This window comes from Tachypleus tridentatus, chromosome 6 (assembly GCF_004210375.1).
Source record: "Tachypleus tridentatus isolate NWPU-2018 chromosome 6, ASM421037v1, whole genome shotgun sequence".
Lineage (NCBI taxonomy): Eukaryota > Metazoa > Arthropoda > Merostomata > Xiphosura > Limulidae > Tachypleus > Tachypleus tridentatus.
Window position 1 is genome coordinate 80742362 of NC_134830.1, and position 22689 is coordinate 80765050.

The following is a 22689-nucleotide window of genomic DNA, read 5'->3' on the forward strand; positions in this document are numbered from 1 at the left end:
ATCATGAACATCACCATAAAGCTATTTGGAAACTGATATTTCAAATGTAGTAATTTGGTTGAAAGCAGCAAATTTAATCACATGTCTCATTACTTTGTATAGTATTGATAAACTTTCGTAATCCATAGGTCTAATGGACATTTTCATGTATTATTTTGTCAGTAGAATTTCTCTATTGTTGGATTCCAGAAGCTAATAAAGTACCTCATTTTCTTATTAAACACACAACATTTATTTAATGTCTGCTAACATTATTATGAAAATGTTCTGAACTCAAAATAGGATGCTTATCTTAATGATATTCTAATCTAAATTTTTTCATTCTTTTCCAGGCATTTATACTGCCTGAAACATAACTACATTTGCAGGTTGATATCTTCATGAAAAATGTGCATTAAAAACTTGGTTACTGCATTATTTATATCTTACACTGATCTACAAACAAAACAAATTTCATGGATTGAAATAAAATTAATCTGTACTTGAATTTGTTTTTCCATCTTAGTTTCACTTTTTAGGTTGTTAAATGTGGAATTGCTTCCACTTTTCCATCTTGTCATTTATAGTGGAAGAATATCACACTATAATGGAACTTTTGCTTATATGATACTGGAAAACTTTTTTGATTGCACAATGTACAACTCTCTACTTTGCAAAGGTTTTATCCTGTGTACATGTAGTTTTGCAAGAGGGATCATAGTTTTCCTGTTTTGCCTCCATTTCCATTGCAGAAAACTATTTTTATCCATTTTCAGGGTGCAGATATGATGTCATGAATACATCACACATGGAAAACAATATCTAGAAAACAATCTTTATTTTTCCTCCAACATAATCTGGAAAAATAGATGCAGAGTATTTCATGAAGGTTCACACATGTATATGAATTTATATTTTTACATATTATAAACATCTGGTGAGAGCAAAATACGACTAGTCTAGGCAACAGATCATTTTTTGTATTTCAGTACATTGCATATGCTTGTTTTTGGTTAATTTTCATTAAAGAATTATTTAACAGTTTGAGAAATTTTTGTTTTTAATTTCTGATCTTTAACTTAACTAGTTTTCTGTATAGAATGCTAATGTGTATTTCAAGGTATTAGTCATAGCAATAAAAGTTGTTAAACTGTAGATTTAAATATTTCTACTTCCTACATTAAATCTTCTATCCTAAATTATGGACAGATAGCCTTAGTAACATTGTCATAAATACAGATATTTCTCTTGAATTTTAAAAATATTGTTGGTACAACTGAGGGAATAGCACTGAACTGTTCTGTAATGCAAGTCCTAACTTTTGTTTTGCACATAGAATCAGTTTAGTGCAATCAGCAACAACTTTGCACTTTGTTCAGATGATGTGATGTATAACCTAAAAACATTGAACTAATACAAGTCTTGTGATAGGTTTGATAAACTATTCTTTCTACAGTTCTCTTTAATATTTGAGATAAAACTAAGACAATCTTTTTGAAAATATGAAGTTTATCACTGTTTATATGTATGCTCTAAAAATAAGACATGAATATCAGTTGTATCAGAAGTAATATGGTTTTATATTTATAGACCACAGAATAATTGTGTTTTTAACGTGTACTTTGAACTTATTCTTTAAAAATTGAGCTTTAACCAAATTAATTTTAATTAATATCATGTAAGATTTATATAATGCATTCAAAATGGCTTTTGCCTACTTAGAAAACAGTCAGGATTTGGTCCTCAAATAACTGAATATTTTAGGACACTGATTCTGTTTTCTAAAATTTCTGTATGATAAACATTTATAGCCATAAACAAAGTAACCTTACATTTATTATTTTATTAAAACTTAAAAAAATAATGAGCATAAAAATTAGCAATATGTTGAGTTAAGACATTTATCAAAAAATTGGTTTCCATTGTCTTAATTTCGTTGTATGTAAGCTTTCAACTTGATTCTAAGGATCTCAATTTGTAATACTTAATATTTTAAAAGTCAAGGAACTGTATGTGCATAGTTTTGGGATGTTGGTGTATTCTGAATGACAGGTATATATTATTTTGATAAATTATGATTAAAAGGCTTTAATAGTTTTCCAAAATGTAAGAAAAAGGACATTCACTATTTTTGTTGTTTGTTATTAGAAATGACATTAAGAATTAGACATAACACCATTGATTGAAATATGACAAATAACTGTGTACTGATTTTAGTTTATTATTATTGAAAATCTTGTACTATGTTTTATAACTACTAAACACATTTATTTGAATATTTAGTCTTCCAAATACTTTTAAGCTCTAGCTAGTTAATATGGATCATAGATTAAATTGTGCTGTGTGAACTCGGTCTTATTGTAAATAACTTTCAATGTCATGTTGAAAAAATATGTTTTTGAATATGAAATTTGACAAGTTACATAACTCCAGCTGATATAAAGTTACAGTGGAATGACATGAATCAAAATTACTTTTTCTTGCATGGTATCCTAAATAAGGATATGTATATGAGAAACTTGTAATTTTCAAAATGAAATCTTTTAACAAGTTGAAGAAATGTGTCTCAGTCTCAGAATGATTGGTATGGGTATTAACACTTTTATTGATAAGGAAAGAACAAAGTTTCAACCTTTCATCATCTTCAGGTTAAGAAAGAGATAGTTTACGAGTGACCATTGCCAAACATCTATTTAGGGACAAGAGTATAAACAGGTATGGGATTGTAGGAGACGTTGCAGTTGGATGTTAGGTTATTAATTGGTATAGGTATAAAGTTGTTCCTTTATATTGGTTTAATTTTGGTTTTAGTTGCTGTATAAGTAGGGCTTCTTTGATTTTACATTTGTTTATATTTACTTAGTTTATACTTAGTATGTGGGTGTTTTCTATGGTTATGTTGTGTTTATTTGATTTCCAGTATTCAAAAACATGAATAAGTAGCCTCAGTGTGGAGAATCCCCTGTCACCAGTTCTAGCTAACATTTTTATGACATAGATTGAATCACAAGCGATCAATTCAGCCTCACACCCACCACTATACTGGTACAGGTATGTTGATGATACAATTGCTGGATTCACATCTACAAAACACACACTTAGTTTTTTCTATCACGTCAACACAATACACCCCAACATTAACTTCACCTGTGAACTGGAAAAAACTAACCAAATAGCATTTCTTACCCTCAAGATCACTAGAACAAATATGCCATTCAAAATAGAAATCCACAGAAAAATCATTCATACTGGATTGTACATTCCCTGGGACTTAGCACATGGAGAAAAACAAAAACTCTACATTTTAAGAAACTAAATAAACACAGCTACAAAACTATGCTTGCCTGATAAAATTCATGATGAAATCAACAAAATAAAATAACACTTCATCAACATCAACAAATTTCCTCAAAAAATCATGGAAAAAAGTATACGCACGACTTGAAAACCTTATACTGCCACATACCATATGTTCACAACATGAGCTGAACGATGACCAACATTTGGAAAAAAAAATTAACAAAACACGACATTCCAGTAAACACCAAATTTATTCAAAAACGAGGTACAAAACTAAAGTCCATACTATGTAAAAACTACACTGACAAACACAACATCAACATAATTTATAAAATACAATGCAACAATTACCATGACTTCTATGTTGGAGAAACAAGCAGAAAAATGGAAACTAAATTCAAAGAACAAGAAGGAAACCCCTTTACGTGTTTTTGAACACTGCAAATCATATAAACACAGTATAACTATAGAAAACAACCAGATACTAAGTAGGGAAACAAATATAAACAAATGCAAAATCAAAGAAGCCCTACTTATACAGCAACTAAAACCACAATTAAACCTATATAAAGGAACACCTTTATATCTGTAATATTTAATAACCTAACATCCAGTTACAATGCCCCTTACAATCCCATACCCATTTATACTTCCATCTCTAATACATGTTTCACAATGGTCACTTGTAAACTCTCTTAATCTGAAGATACCCTAGGAAGGTCAAAACTTTGTTTTTCCTTATCAGTAAAAGTGTTATCACCCATTTCAGCCATTCTGATATGCATTTTTATTTTAAGTGGATTTCTTGTCATCAAGAACTTGAAGAAATGTCTTTTTCTTTTGCAGAGAGAGTAAGTATCATCTTCAGTTTTTGGTTAATTTAATCTTTGTTATGTGATTTTTGTAAACTTGAGATTATAAAATAATTATGTTAATTGTACATTTTTTTTATTACTTTAATTTGTTGTATGACAGTTTTTGTGTACTGTTTCCAAAAATCAAAACCAAGAATTATGGTTTAGTTTCATTAGAGTGCAGTATTGAATATGTATTATATGGTGATTTCAATAAGCAGTATCTGAGTATCATAAGTTATATCCCCTAAAGGCCTTATAAGTAGGTCACCACTTTAAGTGAAATTATTGCTTGGGTTAAGAACTTATTACTACCATTTTAAATATTGCATGCAGTAGTTAAAACTTTTGAAGTTTTGTTTCTTTGTATGTCAGCTAGAATGTGAAGTTGTAAATATTAACCATGATATATTTCACTTTTGAATTTGAGTGATTTTTTTTTTCAAAGTACTGCATGTTTTGTTCAGTTTTGTATTGAAAAAATACAAGCTTTGATAATAATGTTTGCACATTCTTAACTGAAAAATGTAACACACCTTCATAATGTTTGTTCTGACATTTTTTATGACTCATTATGGTATTCATAGGTAAAAACTAACAAGTATCTGAAGTAGAGTCTGTAAATCTTGAGAGGTTAGAAAGGAAACATTACAGTACAATATGTCAGACATCAAAGAAAAAGATTATAATACATACTAGAGCAAATAAGTAAAATCCTTGTTTACACTAACATGGATGTTGTATCTGGAATGACAAATGTATGCCAGAGCAGAATTTAAAAACTTGTTTCGAAGAAGAATCATTTTAATACTATAGTTTTGTTCAGACCATGGTCTTTGTGCAGTTTACCATTATCCTAAATTATTTATGCCAAGAATATAAACTCTGACAAACTTATTGTATCACCTCTCCACTTTCATGTAGCTGACATACCACAGGCCTGTTCAGGTAATTGTAAACTCTTTAGAATTACCACTATAGTATTTAATCTTGCTGCCTAAGGCAAAGAAAGACAGTCTACACCTTGTTTACAAAAATACTGAGTACTAGAACACCTGCATAAAAATTTGGAAAAATATATGAACATACCCATATAAAGATGTATTCCCATTCTAGATAAGGCAGTTATTAGCATAATCAGTAATTAAGTGGATGAAGGGAAGAAATAGGATAGATTTGTATCATATATAATTATAGCAGGGGTAAAAGGAAGAAGAACAGATAGTGAAGAAGATATAGGAAGACACTGTGATAAATAGATAAGATCAGGAAAATTATTTGGAGAAGATGGCTTGGTTAATAACAGCAGAGCAGATAGGAATGAAAAATAAAACACAAAGAAAAATAAGTGGTTTTATCAAACATATTAATACAAAAAAAATGGAATTCAGGAGGAAATTAAAAGAAATTTCAAAGGATCAGAGAACAAAAGGAAAAGCAAATATATTAAAATAAAAAAATAGAATTGCAGCAATTTTACCAAGGAGGAGAAAAAGTGAGGAAGATCTGGGAGGTGGAAAATAGTAAAAACAGCTTAGGAGTTTTAGATAGCATTGAATATATTCAGGTGAAAAGTGGAAGGACAGTTAATGTGGAAGAACATAGGCAACACTGAGAAAATTTAAAGGTAAGAATTACAAGAGATTTACAGGAGAAGAATAAGAATGGATGAAAAATTAGATACCAGTAGGCAAAAGAGGACTATGAAAAGTAATTAGCAAATTTAAAGAAAGAAAAAACTCAGCACAAGATGAGGAGTTGAATGTACTTTATTGGAATTTCATGAAAGAAATTCAGGTGAAGGCACAACAAGAAGTAAATTAGATGTAATGCATCTAAAGGATTATTGAGTATAGGTAGACTGTAGCACTTGTTTCAAAGTCTGGCACCTTTTGTTATAACCTGTGGAGTAGAAAAAATATATTACAGTACATAAAATGGACATTGTGTTTAAAATCTGCCTTATTACAACATACTTGTATTATAGTCAGCACAGTAAAATAAAGGTGTAATTCTGAATATGGAGGAAGTAAAGTGGTAAAACTTTCTTCAAAAGTGTTTATAAAAGGAATAGGAAACAGTAAAAGAAACATTAAAATGGGATATGAATACAGTGGAAATCCTGAAATACATGTATGTGGCATTATAGTTGAAGCAGAAAAAGTTAAAAGATTAAGAGATAAAAATTTAAGCAGGCAATATTGGAGAAGAAATGAACATAACTTGGAACAAAATTGGAGTATTATTGAAACTGAAAAATATGTATTGTGAATATTATAGAAAGAAAAATGTAGGGATGGATAGTTATAAATACAATTAAATAATGGGAAAAGAATTACTTTGGCAAAAATAAGATGTTGTAATACACCAAATGGAACAATAAATAAATAATGGAGGAAGGCATGAAATATAGTTTCTAAGATGATCATGTGTATACAGAATTCTGAGGAAATGGAACAGAAACTTTCAAACTGAGCAGAAAGAGTAGAAAATTAGGATGCTTTGACACAGAAAACATTAGAATAAAAAGAAAAAAACAAATAATGAATATAAATATGTACATGTGCAAATAAAAATTCAGGATATTACAACATATTTGAGTTGGGTGAATAATTTATGTGTATATTTTTAAATTTAAGTGATGTACTTACAGAGTAATAAGGATATATTGTAAAGGACACCCTCTTACCAAATAGCTGGAGATGTAAGAAAATTATTATTAGCTGCCTCAGGGTTTTCCTGTGTGTGAACTTTGGAAAATGAGCATTAAAGGCCAAACTTTAAAGTGTACATCTAACTACTGTTGTTTGTACAGGACATTGTTATCCATTAGGCTAACTAAGTCATTACTTACAAGACACTAAAATTTGAAGGACATTGCATGAAATGGAGTGCTTTAGACTATGAGCTACTTTAAAGAGAATGTGGATTTTTGAAGTTGTTATTATTACATATTTTGAAAATTATAATTTAAATGCTAACACAAGGTGAATATTTGAAAAGGTACATATATATGTGTGTGTGTGTGTGTGTAAGCCTAACTTTTGAAGTATTATGAGGCATATATAAATAACATTTCAGGGAATCTTTTCAATCTGAGTATTGGCTCAGGCCAACTGGGGAGTTATGGTGTTGAACATAAAACTTCTAGAGCAGTGACTTGCAGATAAAATATAGGTTCAAAATACTATTTTAATATGCAGCTCTGATCTTGAATTTGAAATGGATGAGTTAAGATGAATGTGGGGATAGACTTGAAAATTTGGTGATTTTTACAACAAATGTCTATTTTATATTGTTTACTAAGTACTGCATCCCAGCATTATGTTCTGTTTTTATATATACATACTTCACATGTCCTCCCTTAAACCAGTAGTAAGCCTTAAGGGCTCACAGCACTAAAAACTGGATTTTGATACTCATTATAGGCACAACACAGCCCATTGTGCAGCTTTGTGCTTAACAACAAACAAGCAATTTTACATAAATGAAAAAGTAAGATTAAAAAAGTTGACAATGTGACCACAGATCTAATAGTTTCTTGTCCATTACTGAAGATGTTTAAATAGAGATGTATGATGAAGAGTATCAGAACACTTGTCAAATTTGTGTATAGGTGTAACACAAAATATATTTTGTAGCTGATGAGAAATTTGAGCAATGGGAAGGGATAAAGATGAGTATTGCTCTCAGTCAAAGCCTACCCACTTTGTGGCCCAGCTGCAAGTCTGTGAGGACTTGCAATACTAAAAATTATTACAATACCTGTGATGGATACATCACAGATAGCTCATTTTATAAATTGGTCTTAAAAACAACAAAATTAACATCATGTTGTGTATATTTTGAACAGTAATTTTGTAATGCTAAATTATCTTAACCTAACAGTTCCTGAAGTCATATTTTCAGACTACAAGTATAGCCCAGTTAACCTGAGATTAAATGATTTGCACCCACTTAGCACCAAAAATAATAATTTGCCCTCTGCATTTTGAGTATGTACCTGTGTGTTGTAATAGTGACTGTTAAGTCCAACTATCTGGTGTGATAAGAGTCGGCTGTGGATGGTGTTTGTAGTTAGGGATGGATAATGCATGTAGTTCTTGAATAGCCTTGTGTGCAGTTCAACAAAATGAAAAAACTACATGCAAGACATCATGGCAATTATAGTCAACATAAAACTACTTAACATACAAGCTCCAACAAAAAAGTAAATGAAATGCAAAATGTACTCTAACACATAACAAACACAAAACTGAGTTATACAAGATAAAAGATTGAGAACTGAAAAACCTCCAAATACAGATAATAAAGAGTAAAGAAATGAGACTGGATGTACTGCAGATATTAATTACTCAAACTACAAACCCATTTTGGCTCCACTGTGTTACCTTGAATTGCATGTGATGGATTTAAAATAGGAATATAGTTTTAACAAATAATAAATGTCCCAAACATATCCAGCTTTTTTTTACTATTTACTATCCCTATTTGCAGGATTTTCAATTCTTAATTTTTTAGATATCTTATTTGCTGACTTTTTTATGCCTAACTGTGAGCAAAGGATTACTTAATATGGTAGCTAATTTTATGTATTGTAATAATAATAAACATAGCTAGTACTTAGCTAATACTATTCATGATGATTTACTATAGCTGTTGACTATTGAATCGTGTTAGTCCAAAATGTAAAATATTAACTCGCAGCTGGAGATTTCTTTGAGAATATAGTGAGCATATGTAGTTTCTGTGTAACTAAATTGTGTAAATATAATACACAGCAATGGGCAAAAATATGCCAAGACAAAGACACAGCTCCCACTAAGTGTGTATAAAAAAAATTGTACTAGTAGAAAAGCAACCTTTTCGTTTAAAACACGCATCTCCAGAATATTGCTTCAAATAAACCTTCATCTTTTTTAAAGTAATTATTCTCCAAATGTGTGAAATAAAATTTAATATTATGTGTACGTTTTTTTTTACTCCTTCACTTCGTACATACTCTAGGGGGTTTGCTCCCTAAAATACTTCGATTGTATATTGTACAAAACATTGAGTATCTACGCGTCACAGTCATCTGTTATTGGCTGAAAATTCATGTTTCACCCATCACTTAACCTTTTTGAAGGAACACCATATACTTGTGAAAAAGCTAATTACAAGGTGTAATGATAACATGTTCACACAAGAATTATGTTTTTGTTTTAGTTTACGTAAAATATAGAAGAAACAAATCGACGTTTCCATACGCTTACACCTCCGCGGTATCTTATTGTGCAGGAGGTTTTGGCGCAATATACCAAGTTATTTTTGGTGTAGGATGGCAAGAGAAGAATAATAATAATTATGGACGAACGTTGAGCGGATTGTTTTTTCATTATAGGTTTAACATACGAGATTTTTAATGCAAGTTTATATGTGTACAGCCTTAGCTGTCCATACAAGTTTTTAAAGTGTTGTTTGAACTGAACCTTCACTGTTTAAGATACGTTTTGCCAGAACGTTCCGTTATGGTTTTATGCTATTCCTTGCGATCTCTTATGAACCATGATAATAGTTCAAAATAGCAAAAATCAATAGATAGTACCAATTTTCGGTGTACTACTCAAAATACAGTTTTAGACATGAAAGCTTTCACTCGTTACGTTAAAATTTCTTATAAAACTTGGGTTCGGTTGAGTTAAGGTTAAGTGAAATCATAAAACTGTATCTCAGAACGGCTGTTATGGGTATTAACACTTTTATTGATAAGGAGGGAACAACGTTTCGACTTTCATAAGTTAACTTCAAGTTAAGAAGTGGGTTTCTAGTCATCAAGAAATCATAAAACTATTTTTGCACAAGAGAAGCTAAAGTTTATCCAGATGTTTAAGAAAATACTTGATTACCTCCCTAGATAAATGCATTCATTTATTTAACTTTCATTTCATGGTCTATTAAATAGATATGGCGTTTTTATTATCATACGATTTGCGATTAGGAGGCCTCACGCTATCTTGTTTGTAAGTTATATGCAGTAGGTATTTTGTATTGTTGTTATATGTAACCTTGCTGTAGATATTCACCGATACAACTGAGTTTCCTAGTATATATTTCAGTTCTTATTCGAAAAAACTCATGTTTTCAGTTAAAAATTCAAAATATGAAATAATCAAATATTAAACTAAGAAACTAGCTCTCTGGGCATTCAGATTAAAAAGGATTGCTTGTGATGAGAATTGTGTATTGGTTTTTAATAGTGATCATTAAAAAATTCCAACCGAAAATAAATATTAATTGGAATATGTCAATTTTGCTACTGTTTAATGTGCACTATTCTATGAGTTGTATCTTTCAGTAGTAACAAATAAATTGTAGAATTTATATATTCACTGCTGGCCAAAGTCTTAAGGCCAATGAACATAAAGAAAAAATATGCATTTTGCGTTGTCAGGCTCAACTACTTATTTGAGTAGAGCTTCGAAAGATGAAAATAAGAAAAGGGAAAACAAAACAAAACTTTTTTAGTATTTAATAGAGAAAATGTGAAGACTATGAAATTAGCCTAAATACTAGCTGGCCAAAAGTTTAAGACCATACCAAAAATAAGTCCTAAACAGGGTAGAAAATGTCCAACAAGATGTCTCAGTAGTGAGTTGCACGGCCGTCATTACGAATAACTTCAAACATTAGCTTTCGCATGGTCGATATAAGCGTTTGCAGAAGGCTGACTGGAATGTTATTCCAAGTGGTGAAGATGGCTTCACGAAGGTCATGCACTGTTCGGAATTGACGTCCATTTCTATAGACTTTTCTTGCCATCCACCCCCAAACATTTTCAGTGGGGTTCAGTTCGGGCGAACACGCTGAATGCTCCAAAAGAATCACGTTATTCGCCATGAAAAAGTCCTTTGTCTTGCGGGCATTGTGGATTGCAGCGTTTGTTTAAAGATCCAGTCATTTCCACACAAGCGAGGGCCTTCAGTCAATAAGGATGCTCTCTCCAACATGCCAATGTAAAAAGCTGCTGTTTGACGCCCCTGCATAACCTGAAGCTCCATTGTTCCATGGAAGGAGAAAGCACCCCAGATCATGATGGAACTTCCTTCACTGTGTCGTGTAGAAAATGTCTCCGGTGGAATATCCTTATCGTGTCAGTAATGTTGGAAGCCATCTTGACCATCCAGGTTAATTTTTTTCTCATCAGAGAACAAAACCTTCTTCCACTTTTCTACCTCCCATGTTTGGTGCTTCTCAGTAAAGTTTACCCGAGCTGTTTCGTAGTGTGGAAGGAGGCGTGGCCTTTGAAGACATTTACGGTTTATAAAGCCTTTCTCTTGTAGATGTCGTCTTATTGTTCTTAAGTTGCATTCTGCGTCCGTAAGGGCCTTAATCTGGTTCGATGATCGGCTGGTGTCTTGCCGGACAACCCGTCGAATCCTCCTGTTCAACGCCGTCGGAATTTTCTTGGGCTGACCACTTGAAATTCTCGTTCTGTATCCCTCAGGGTTTTTTAAGAAATTTGCAACTACAGGTTTACTTCGCCAAATCTCACCAGCAATGGCACGTTGAGAGAGACCTTCCTTTTGCGGCTCGACAATTCTGCCACGTTTAAACTCTATCAACTTTTAAGCCTTTGCCATGTTTATACCCAATGTAACACGGGAGATGTCAGTGGGAGATGTTGATAACGCTAATGCTAAATTTCGTTACATGTTTACCGATTAACGCTTCGTTTCAGTATGGTCTAAGACTTTTGACCAGCTAGTATTTAGGCTAATTTCATAGTGTTCACATTATCACTATTAAATGCTGAAAAGTTTTTTTATTTTTGTTTTCCCTTTTCTTATTTTCATCTTTCAAAGCGCTACTCAAATAAGTGGTTGAGCCTAACAACGCAAAATGCGTATTTTTTCTTTATGTTCATTGGGCTTAAGATTTTGGCCATCAGTGTGTATATATATCAAGAGTTTGTTTTGTAAACTGTCATGAATTGCATAAAAAATAGTAAAAGCTAACTGACGTAACAATGACATCAACAGTATATAATTTTTGTTGGCTCAACGTATGTGAGGAAAAGTATCCTAAATCATAATATTGCGTTTCGAATAATTTTTATGCAAACACATCGAGAACGTGTAGGTAAAGTGCGGCGATCGAATACCAATTGTTGCCATGATTTTGGAAAGTGGGCCTTTCTTCGTAAGGGATACATTGTAAGAAGTCCACTCTCTCGAAGCTCCCTGGTTTAAGACTTCTGTTTTTTTATTACTTTACTTTTGTGGCCTTTTTTCTTTTGAATTAATGACTTGAGATGGTTTATGCTACTTGTTAATTTTTATTATACAGGATGGCCCGTAAGTCCCTACCCATCCATATGTAATTATGTTATATTCAATTACGCATGTATTGTAAATTTGTTTTTTTTTTTTCAGAGAAATATGGCCGATGTAAGCCAATTTACACTTGAAAATGTCATACAGAACATGGCGTCGCATAATATTGTGCAGCGAGAATGAGGGACAGCACACAGATACACTGGATACATAAGATATATGAATGGGTAGGGATTTACGGGCCACTCTGTATATTAATTACTACTTAATGTATATTTTATACTTCTTTCAGAACTGTTTTTTGTCGAAAGTGGTCGTGTAGATTATCAAACATGATAATATATGCACACTTTTTGTTTATAGACTATTATTTTTTCATTATATTATTATAGCATCTTATGGACGCAGTAGAACGAATAACACAATGTCGTTTGTGACGTCACAAGTGAATTTTATTTATTACAGATAAAACCATGCAAGAAACAGGAGCTCTATGAAATTGCAGCTTTAGAAATTTCTTCATATCCACGAGTACTTACAAAAAATTGTGATTGTTGTAATTTAATTTAAATAGTTTAGGCGAATTTTAAAAGCAGTTCATTACAGATAAATCATTTTTGGTCTCTGTAAGGGTGCTTAGTGAGTTTTATACAAATTTCTGTGCCAGGAGATATCTAAACGTGAAAATACTATGCCGACCCTCTAACCTTTATGCCTTGGTTTTTAAACTTGTATGTATAATCTTTTCTCAATCTAATAAATTTGTCATAATCATACCTATCGCATTTTATTTACTTTTTTTTTTCATTCTCACGAATGCCGTAATGCGCTATGCGTGTGCATCAGTATGAGCATTGATATTCACTTAATAGCATTGAAATAAGGCATGAATGAATGTTTTATATTAAGTATTGTATGAATGTTTGTTACTTTCCGCATGCAACTACGTGCGTAGCTAGTATTTGCAGTAATGTGCATGAAAACTGTATGAAGTATTCGTTTGCAGTTATTCATTATGTTACGAATATGAGCTTGTCAACGAAAAATCGAAAAGTATGACTGGATTTTGGTTGCTAAAACTATTACTAGGTGTTTCACCGTTTAATAAGACATAATAATCATGGGTTGCAATGTCTATCAAATGTACAAATTTGCGTTACCCAAGACGTCTCTGTATCTACGTAGGTGTATATTGCGTTTTATAGTATCTTGTGGTGACCGGGTTGCAGTCGAATCCCAGGGAACGGAAGTTTGAATTGGAGACAGACGTTTTTTCCCCCTTCCTCCTGACAGCTCACCCACCATCTGCTTGCTTCTTGTATATTGCCAGCAGTACATTTCTCTTAAACTTCCTTTTCATCATATATGCTTTGTCTTCGAAACGCGTGTATTTGGTTTGTTGTATTAAGTTAAAACTTGTAGCTGTTGCTCTTTCGCGTGTATTCATGTTTGTCAATTATAGATTGACAGAATTTTTAGTTAATTAAGTGTGTTATTATGCTTTTGTGTCTGTAACGTTCCGTTATCCCCTAGTTACAGAAATAATTATTATATCACTAAGTATACTTGGAAAATTGTTATCTGGTTAAAAGTTACTGAAATTTGCGTAATTAAACGACAAAGTATTATAACTTTTGTCGTGTAACAAGTTTATAGTATAAACTGTTGAGATTCCACAGGACCCAGCGTATGTTTGTTGCTCCTTTCCTTACCACAATACCACCACTATAGGAAGCTAGCCAGGATGACCATGGGGCTGGTGTTGTGTTGCTCCGCTGGCCAGTGGGGCAAGAAGGAAAGGCGGCTCAGGTATATATATATACATGTATATTTAATTTCACTGGTGTGATAGAATGCTGATATGCCTTTATCATAACTTGGATGCATTATTATAATTGTTTAGGAAATGGTGTATATCTCCAAGATATTTAAATTTATACTAAAAATATATGTATATTGGTTTTACATTATTTGAGAATAGGAACATTATGAGGTTGCTAGGTTCTGCAGTTGGTGAACTCTCTATACAGCTCTTGAATTTTTTAACTTTCATAACAAATTTATTATGATGTTTTGTACATTTGCTTTTGTTTACTTTTGCTCATAATGAAAATTTCATAATTTCGTGCCTAATGGTTCTGTTTCTGTATGAAAACAGTACACGTGTTCAGCGTTGTATATTTTACATTAAAACTCTAGTATCCTGTATAAGGTCAATATTTATTGCGTGTAGTGTGACAAAATCTGCATCTTTTTCGCTGTTGATTTTAGGCATTCGTTGTTTAAATATTTTAAATGTGATTGATTTTTGTTTTACTTGTTTAAATTAAATAATTTTGGTTTTTGTATTTTGTAGCGTATGGTAAGTTTATTAAGAACAGTTGTTTAAATTGCTGAATTGTTTGGATGTGTTAAGTGAGAAGGTATTAACAAGTCTTTGATCTCGATTATGGGACTTAAATGATTAAAAGTGAGCAGAGGTAAATTGTTAGGGTTTGTAAATGTCCGTAATTGTATTATTTCAATTTTTATCATGACTTGTGTATGAACTACAAGAAGCAATACAAAAAATATTTTATTAAGTGCTGATTTTTCATTTATGTAAAAGAAGCAGTCTTTTTAATTTCACACTTTGTTTTCCATAGTGACCATTATTGCAAGGACCCAGAAAGTGACCGTACTTATCGTGAATACAGTCCAGAAAGAGAAGTTCGTGTTGTTCGTAAGGGTCATGGCCGGAGTCGTCGTCGGGATTATAGCCGACATCGTCGTCGTCGTCGTCATCACGGTAGCCACTCTTCCGACATGTCGGACAGTTGTGATTCAAGTTACCACAGTCATAGCTCAGGTAGTCGCCAACGACATCGGCGGAAATGCGCCGACCGTGATCGCAGTCGGCGCTACCGTCGGCGCACCCGTAGTCTCAGTTCACGGGTAAGTACTGCCGACATCTACTGGTAATTTTAAAATATATTTATTGTACTCCACTTTCCTGGATTTCACTGTTTATTTAAATCAAAAGGGTTATCTGTTTATAATTTGCACTGCATAATTACATATATTTATAGCCTTAAATATTCACAGATGCATTTATTCCTCATATTTGTACCTGTGTTTTGTGATGTGTATTCAGGTACTACAGTGCTCAGTGGTTAAGTAAAATTAGTATATTGTGTCTGCATTTGTCACAGGCTAATTATGTAAACAGTGTGAAGTATCTGTACACATCTACAATGCCACAAAACATGATAAAATTAAAATTGAAGAAATACTGCTTGTTCATATAAATTAATTGTTACTGATGACCATTCAAAGAACAAATGACTTTATCAAATATTTGTAAGCTTCATAAAAAAAATGTTACACAAAATTAAACGTATTTTAAAGTTTAACTGGGCAGGATGTACTAAATTAAAAGGTTATAGTGTGTTTGTGTTTGGTTTTTCAATAACACACACACTTTACAGTTCAACAATATTTAACTTTTATAAACGGATTTGTATGACATGTTTAGTTCTGCATGAAAGGGAAACAATTAAAGACCATGTGATGTTATATTGCTGTTGATAGCAACTCTACTTATTATAAGTACTTGATCAATTTAGTTTAAGTTCAGTTGGATATTGTGATTATTTGTTCATATTCAGTTTGTATCTGATGGGGACAGAGAAGTAAAAAGTAAATGATACTAATTATTTAGTGTCAGTTCACCCAGTTATTCAGCAATTCTTGATGTGTAGGCTGTAAAAATACTAGAGTATTCTTTGTAGGGCAAAGTACTTAACCTGTTTAATCCATATAATTTATTAATGTAACAAAAATAATCAAATTATCAAAATTAGTGTTTCTGAATATTATTGTTTTAAATGGTTTGTTCTGTTCAAATATTTCAAATATTGTCATTTATGATTTCTCATTATTTTTGATTAATTTAAGATTGTTCAACTTAAACTAGTATTATGACTGAAGAAAATAAATTAATCAAAATTAGTGTTTCTTATTAATATAATTTTTATTATTCCAACTATCCATCTAAGTCTCATGAAAGTAATCAATTGGTTGAATATGATCAGTGAATGAGCTCAAAAATTAATCAAGTATATAAAGTCCAATAATTGCATAGTTCTAACTCTCTGTGTAACTTTTAGTTATATGCCTCTGGGACTCCTTTCTTTGCAAAGTGAGTTTTCCATCCAAATTAACACTCAGGTTCTTATCATTGTAATCTTGTTTGACCAGTTAGATTTGTTGAGTAATTTGTATTAAAGCACTATTTTCACATTGCATAATGCACACATCAAAAAGTAGCACATTCAACTTTATTGTTTTAGCACATAGTACAAGGCAATAGAACATTCTTTATGTTCAATGTCTAAATGTTTACTTAGAGTTAGTGAAAGGGTAATAATAACAACAACCAAAGTAAACATAATTATTAGACTTTTGAAGTAATGCATCTATACCTTTTGAATGTAAAGGTCAAATGTTAAATAAGGTTTTTGATTTCAACAGTTTAAGAAACCAAAAGTTTTATTAGTAATAGTTCTGTAAGTGGAAACCTGCAAATGTTTCCACAATAGCCAGAACACCACAGTTTCACTTACATAATATAGTCCACTCCATAACAGTTATTTTTGCATTCAATTATATAAAAAGGCTACAATATTAGAATATCGAAAAACAACAACTGATAGTTCTCATTAGATAAAAGATTAAAACATACAATGACCACATGATTTCATGCACACCTGTTCTTTTGAGGACAAGTTGAACTCTTGACCTTCAGTTAATTGGTATCTTCAGTCTCTTTTAACACAACCTTTTTTAAATGGGTAACTGTACACTTTACTTAATTTTCTGTGAAAGTGTCAATTTTGAGACTATTAAATAATAATACAATCTAAAAAGTTGTAGGATAAACAAATTTAGGAGCTATTTATGCTTGTGTTAATGATTAAATTCTACTCAAATAGGAATGGGAAATCAAAAGAGGAAGTAATATAGCAGAAAAAAATGGAATTGGACTTGTATAATTCAAGAAATTGAGGAATCAGACTGTCACTTGGCTTTTACATTTATTGATTCTTCATTGTTTTCAGTCATAAATCCTTATATTTTACTTCATAGAGATACATTAATAGACAGTCTCAGTAAATTTTGCATGAACAAGATCTTTCAATAACAAAATTTTGCTTATACTAGTTGGAGTTATGGCAAGTGAAAACAAATTTTTACACTTTTTTTGCTTTGTACCTCTTAGTTTTTTGCAGCATGTGAATTTGATTTACATACATTGATTTACGTTATTATATGCATGGATATTGTACACTTCTGTATGGATAAATAATCTGTCATTACTCTGCAGTTGTAAATGTGTATGCACTGTATACTATCACTTAAATATTGGAAAATATGAGACTAAGCATAATGTGAAAATGTAATGTTGCACAAAATACAGCTTATTGCCTGTGTATACATGTTAAATATTAGGTATAATAGCTTGATACAGATTTTCAGTTTAATTAAAACAACTTAAAATACCAACTCCTTTTAGTCCACACCCTCTACTATCTACAGGCTGCCACATAATATAAAAAAATGTTTTACTGTAGTTTAAGTGCAATAAACATGTACATATTTCATCAAAAACATGAAAGTATTTGATTTCATAAAACTTCAAACAGTAGACTTTTAACATGCAAAACACAAGTGTTAATCAATGTATTGCCAAGAGTTGAAGGTAACAAGGTTACAAAACATTTATTGCAAAATGTATTATCATAATGATAGTTTATGTTTCAGGAAATCTATAAGAAGATTAAAGTATATTTGAAAAGAGTTTATTGCAGACTGAAGATGAATTGTTTAGCTAGGCCCTGTATTTTATTTTACCCACTGTCTTGCTTTTCATTGAACCCAAAATGTGGCATAGTTAACTAATTTGCTAACTAATGAATGAATAATTGCTGTAAAATTCTTATCAATGTTATAAGTGTAGCTATTATTTTGGCTGCCAATTTTCATTTCATTCCTATAAGTCCCATGCTCAGTCCTTTTTCTCACATTTAACACGTTTTTGATTAGAGGTATTTAATCAAAACACATCTACAATACTAACTAAAACTATTACACAAGACATTTTTACCTTGGTTATTTCAAGTGTTGGAGATTTAATTTTTTTTTTTTTTTAAAGGGTGGCTATACATTTTTAACTAAACTTTCTGTGAAAGTGTTAATTATGAGACTATTCAATAAGAATACTATCCAAAAACTTGTAGGATGAACATTGACAATTAAACTGCATTAATGAATATTGTTTCTAAATTACCTTGAAATAATAATTATGAATTTCTGTACTTTTTACTAGTAAATCTATGTCTGAATGTTTGTTACTGATAAAGCAGGTGCAGAACTCATTCTAATCTTTTTATTGATTGTTAATATTTGAAGTTTCTTTAAACTGTTTCTCTGTGTAGGTATTATATGAATTAACACATTTACTTCTATTGTACAGCTTTGGATGTAATTTATTTTTGTAAATAATTGTAGTTAGAGTAGTTTTGTTATCTCAAAGACTAAATTTATATAATAAGTATTTAATGTTATTTAAAAATTAGTGTATGAGAAAGTAACATTTAATGTATTGATGTGAGTGTTCCACATATCGAATGAATCAGTAGTTGAGGAGATAGTGTACTTGCTTTCCAGAAATGACAAGTATCGAACTGTTGGTTTAGAAGGTAATTAAAAATGTAAAGATTTCTTTTCAGAATGTCAATAAGGTAATAGTTTAAGTTTATTAAAAGAAGAAAATTGACAGTTGGAATTAATTATTCATAAATTAGCTGAATCAATGAGTATTAAATACTAGATTATTTATGAACAACTTTTATTGTTTGATTTGAGTAATGTAGTTAATGGTTCTGTACCTTGTGGAGTTTTTGTATCAGATCATTTCTGTGAGACAAGAGTTTAATGTACATAAAAATAATGTTGTAGTTATCAATCATTTCATGAGTAATATTAGGATTCATTCATCTTTGATAAATACGTTCAATATGTATCTGTCAAAAGTTTTTAGTTGGAAGATTGAAACGTACATGTGTGGTCTAGTAGTTAATTTGCTTGGATTGTAAATCTGAAGGCTTGTTTAGTGTTTTGTTGTCGCAGAAATGTAGTCAACACTTTGGGGCCCGTGGATACACTATAAGAGTCAGATTCCACTATTTATACAGTAGCAGCCCAAGAGTTAGCGGGAGTCGTTACTGACTAGATGTTTTCATTCTAGATTATCATTTCAAAATTGGGATGTTTATGAGCATATAATTTTTTCGTAGTTTTAGGAAATTTATAAACAAAAAGGACATTTATAAATGACAAAGCATTTATCGAATTATTTATGTAATTATGCGTTTCTGTCTTATGTGAATAACAATCTTTTCAACTTGTGTAATATATTTTATGTTCATCTGTATGTGTATGAAGTTAAGTGAGAATCGTATGCTAAGATAAAACATTTACAGTTGATATTTACATATTTATGTAGCAGAAGTTTTGTCTACACTTGTCACACGTTAACTTTTGTTTTATCGTGGATATCTACGTGCGCTGGACTGTGTATGAAAATGAATTCATTTTAAGTACTGAAGGGCAGACACTGTCGGAAAATATATGTCAGGTATACTGTTACCCCACTTCTGGTTCTCCCCCTAGTGGCCTGTTCTTTTATGCATTCAACAGTTGTTAACTTTATATTATGCGCCACTATTGATGCTGTCGCACAGTTTTACATGGCCGTAAAAAGCCCACGTTTGCTCTACGCGTGCTATGTAACTTTCCACTGACCGCGCCAGTTCATAGATCGCTAACTTGTTTATTTATCTTCGAATGATTCTGGTAACATTTGTTCCCTTAACCTCAAGCACAACTACATTATGATAGACCCATATATGCTGCAACCAAGGTTCATAGATTGGAACACGGATTTCAGTATATTTCATTTTAAGTCCATTCTTAGAAGATGGAATTCAATGTGTCCTGAAGGTGTTTACACACGCGTATCGCCACTACCCATAGCACTCTCCCTGAAACGTAGGCATTATGGTCATACTAGAGACTGGTTGGTAAAAACTCGTCTCTCTCACAGAATGAAAGATGATCGTCATTTGAAGTGTTGGAATGGCGTAAGTTATCTGTGTTTGGAATTCACATGATAGTTTCACTACTTAATTGAACTGTTATCTTCAACTGGTTTGTGCTGAATGTTTGTAGTAATTTTAAATCGTAAAGGGGTATGTATGTATTATATACTTTAGCACGTTGTTAATCCTAATATTTGGGTTTCGAATTTAACCAGTTTCCAATATTTTACTAATTTGCGCCGTGTGTTCATTATTGTTTGGATTAAACTGATGGCACAGTAGTTCACCTGGTTACTTACAAATGTATATTTTAGTCAGTGTAATTAAAGGATAAAAATGTTGCATGATAGAGCTCAGTCTTAAGCATTTAACGTTCTTGTAGTAATTGATGCTGCCCTTAATAAAAGTACATATCGGGGTTGAAGGAAAAAACCTTGTACCTTTTATATGCAAAAACGGCTCGTTTTGGGTTGAGAAAATATCTTACATAGAAGAGCGAACAACGTTTCGACCTTCTTCGGTTATCGTCAGGTTCACAAAGAAAGAGGTAACTGACCGGAAGCTGACCACATGTTTGAAAGGGGTTGTGTAACTGTGTGTCGAAATGTAGAGGGCGGTATTAGATGTTTGAATATATAATTTTATTTATTTTATTATATTAATATAGGTATAAAGGCGTTCCTTTATATTGGTTTATTTTGGGTTTAAGTTGTTGTATAAGTAAGGCTTCTTTAATTTTGCGTTTGTTTATGTTTGTTTCTTTATTTAGTATTTGAGTGTCTTCCATGGTTATGTTGTGTTTATTTGACTTGCAGTGTTCGAAAACGTGTGAAGGTGACTTTTTATGTTCTTTGAATCTGGTTTCCATTTTTCTACTTGTTTCTCCAATATAGAAGTCGTGGCAGTTATCACATTGTATTTTATAAATAATGTTGGTGTGGTGTTTGTCAGTGTAGTTTTTACATAGTGTAGACCTTAGTTTTGTGCCGGGTTTTTGAATAAATTTGGTATTAACTGGAATGTCATATTTTGTTACTAATTTTTGACAAACCCAAAATAAACCAATATAAAGGAACGCCTTTATACCTATATTAATATAATAAAATAAATAAAATTATATATTCAAACATCTAATACCGTCCTCTACATTTCGACACACAGTTACACAACCCCTTTCAAACATGTGGTCAGCTTCCGGTCAGTTACCTCTTTCTTTGTGAACCTGACGATGACCGAAGAAGGTCGAAACGTTGTTCGCTCTTCTATGTAAAATATTTTCTCAACCCAAAACGAGGCGTTTTTGCATATAAATTTCTCAACAAGTGGGTTTCTCGACATCACTGAACCTTGTACCTGTTTATAGGAAGAAGTTTCAGTATATTTGTTTATTATACATAAAATAATCTACCTGTAACACCTTAAAGACACAAACGACCAAGAGTGTGTTCATGTCAGTTCGTAGTCAATTTATATTTACACATCGTGATGTATGTAATACAAGTTCTTTCCATGCGGGTTTATTGCCTGCGGAACAGTAGACTTCGTTGTTTCCTGTTAAAGCTTGCACTTTGCTAATAACTTAAAACTGACTCCATCTTGATGAAAATTATATTTTTTAGGATTTAATTTTTGTTTTTAATGGTATTCTTAATTTTTTTTTGAAAAGCTTAAAAGAATTAAACAGTTAATGGTTTGAATATATTGAGAATCTCATGCGAACGTCTGGATAGTTGGCCTTATACTTTAAAATGTATGTTAATTATATATTTTAGATATTACTGAGGACCTTGGTGCTTAAAAAATAATGTTATAAACCTTGCCTCTCTGTGTTTGTATTATAGGTGTTGGGTGTTACCTAGAATCTTAAATTGCCATAAGATCTTAACATGTATTTAAACGCAGAAGTGAGCACACAATACACATACCGGTGATGGCAGATTAAAATGGAAAACAGTTGGCAAGCACATATTTGTAAGCTTGAAGTAGCTTCTATTTTAGGCAAGATCCTCTTGTAGACCGTGAAACGAGATGTAGAGCTTTGAAATCACTGTAACAGTTGTGCTTCTTTAGAGAGTGAGTTTGGTTTAATATTTGAAGTTT

General features: G+C 31.6%; 1 protein-coding gene across 10 annotated transcripts in view; it reads left to right on the forward strand.

Annotated features, from left to right (window-relative positions):
* The window catches only part of LOC143252904 (serine/threonine-protein kinase Doa-like), a 94362-nt gene that overhangs the window by 54343 nt on the left and 17330 nt on the right, over nucleotides 1-22689 (forward strand). For 5 of the 10 annotated variants that reach the window (XM_076505734.1, XM_076505741.1, XM_076505733.1 and 2 more), the window contains 2 exons: nucleotides 14128-14257; nucleotides 15094-15382. In XM_076505734.1, the coding sequence (XP_076361849.1) occupies nucleotides 14128-14257; nucleotides 15094-15382 (419 nt within the window). Of the gene's footprint in view, nucleotides 1-12656; nucleotides 12676-14127; nucleotides 14258-15093; nucleotides 15383-18967; nucleotides 20632-22689 lie in introns of those variants that run through there. The other 5 variants (XM_076505737.1, XM_076505743.1, XM_076505736.1 and 2 more) reach the window with 3 other exon arrangements.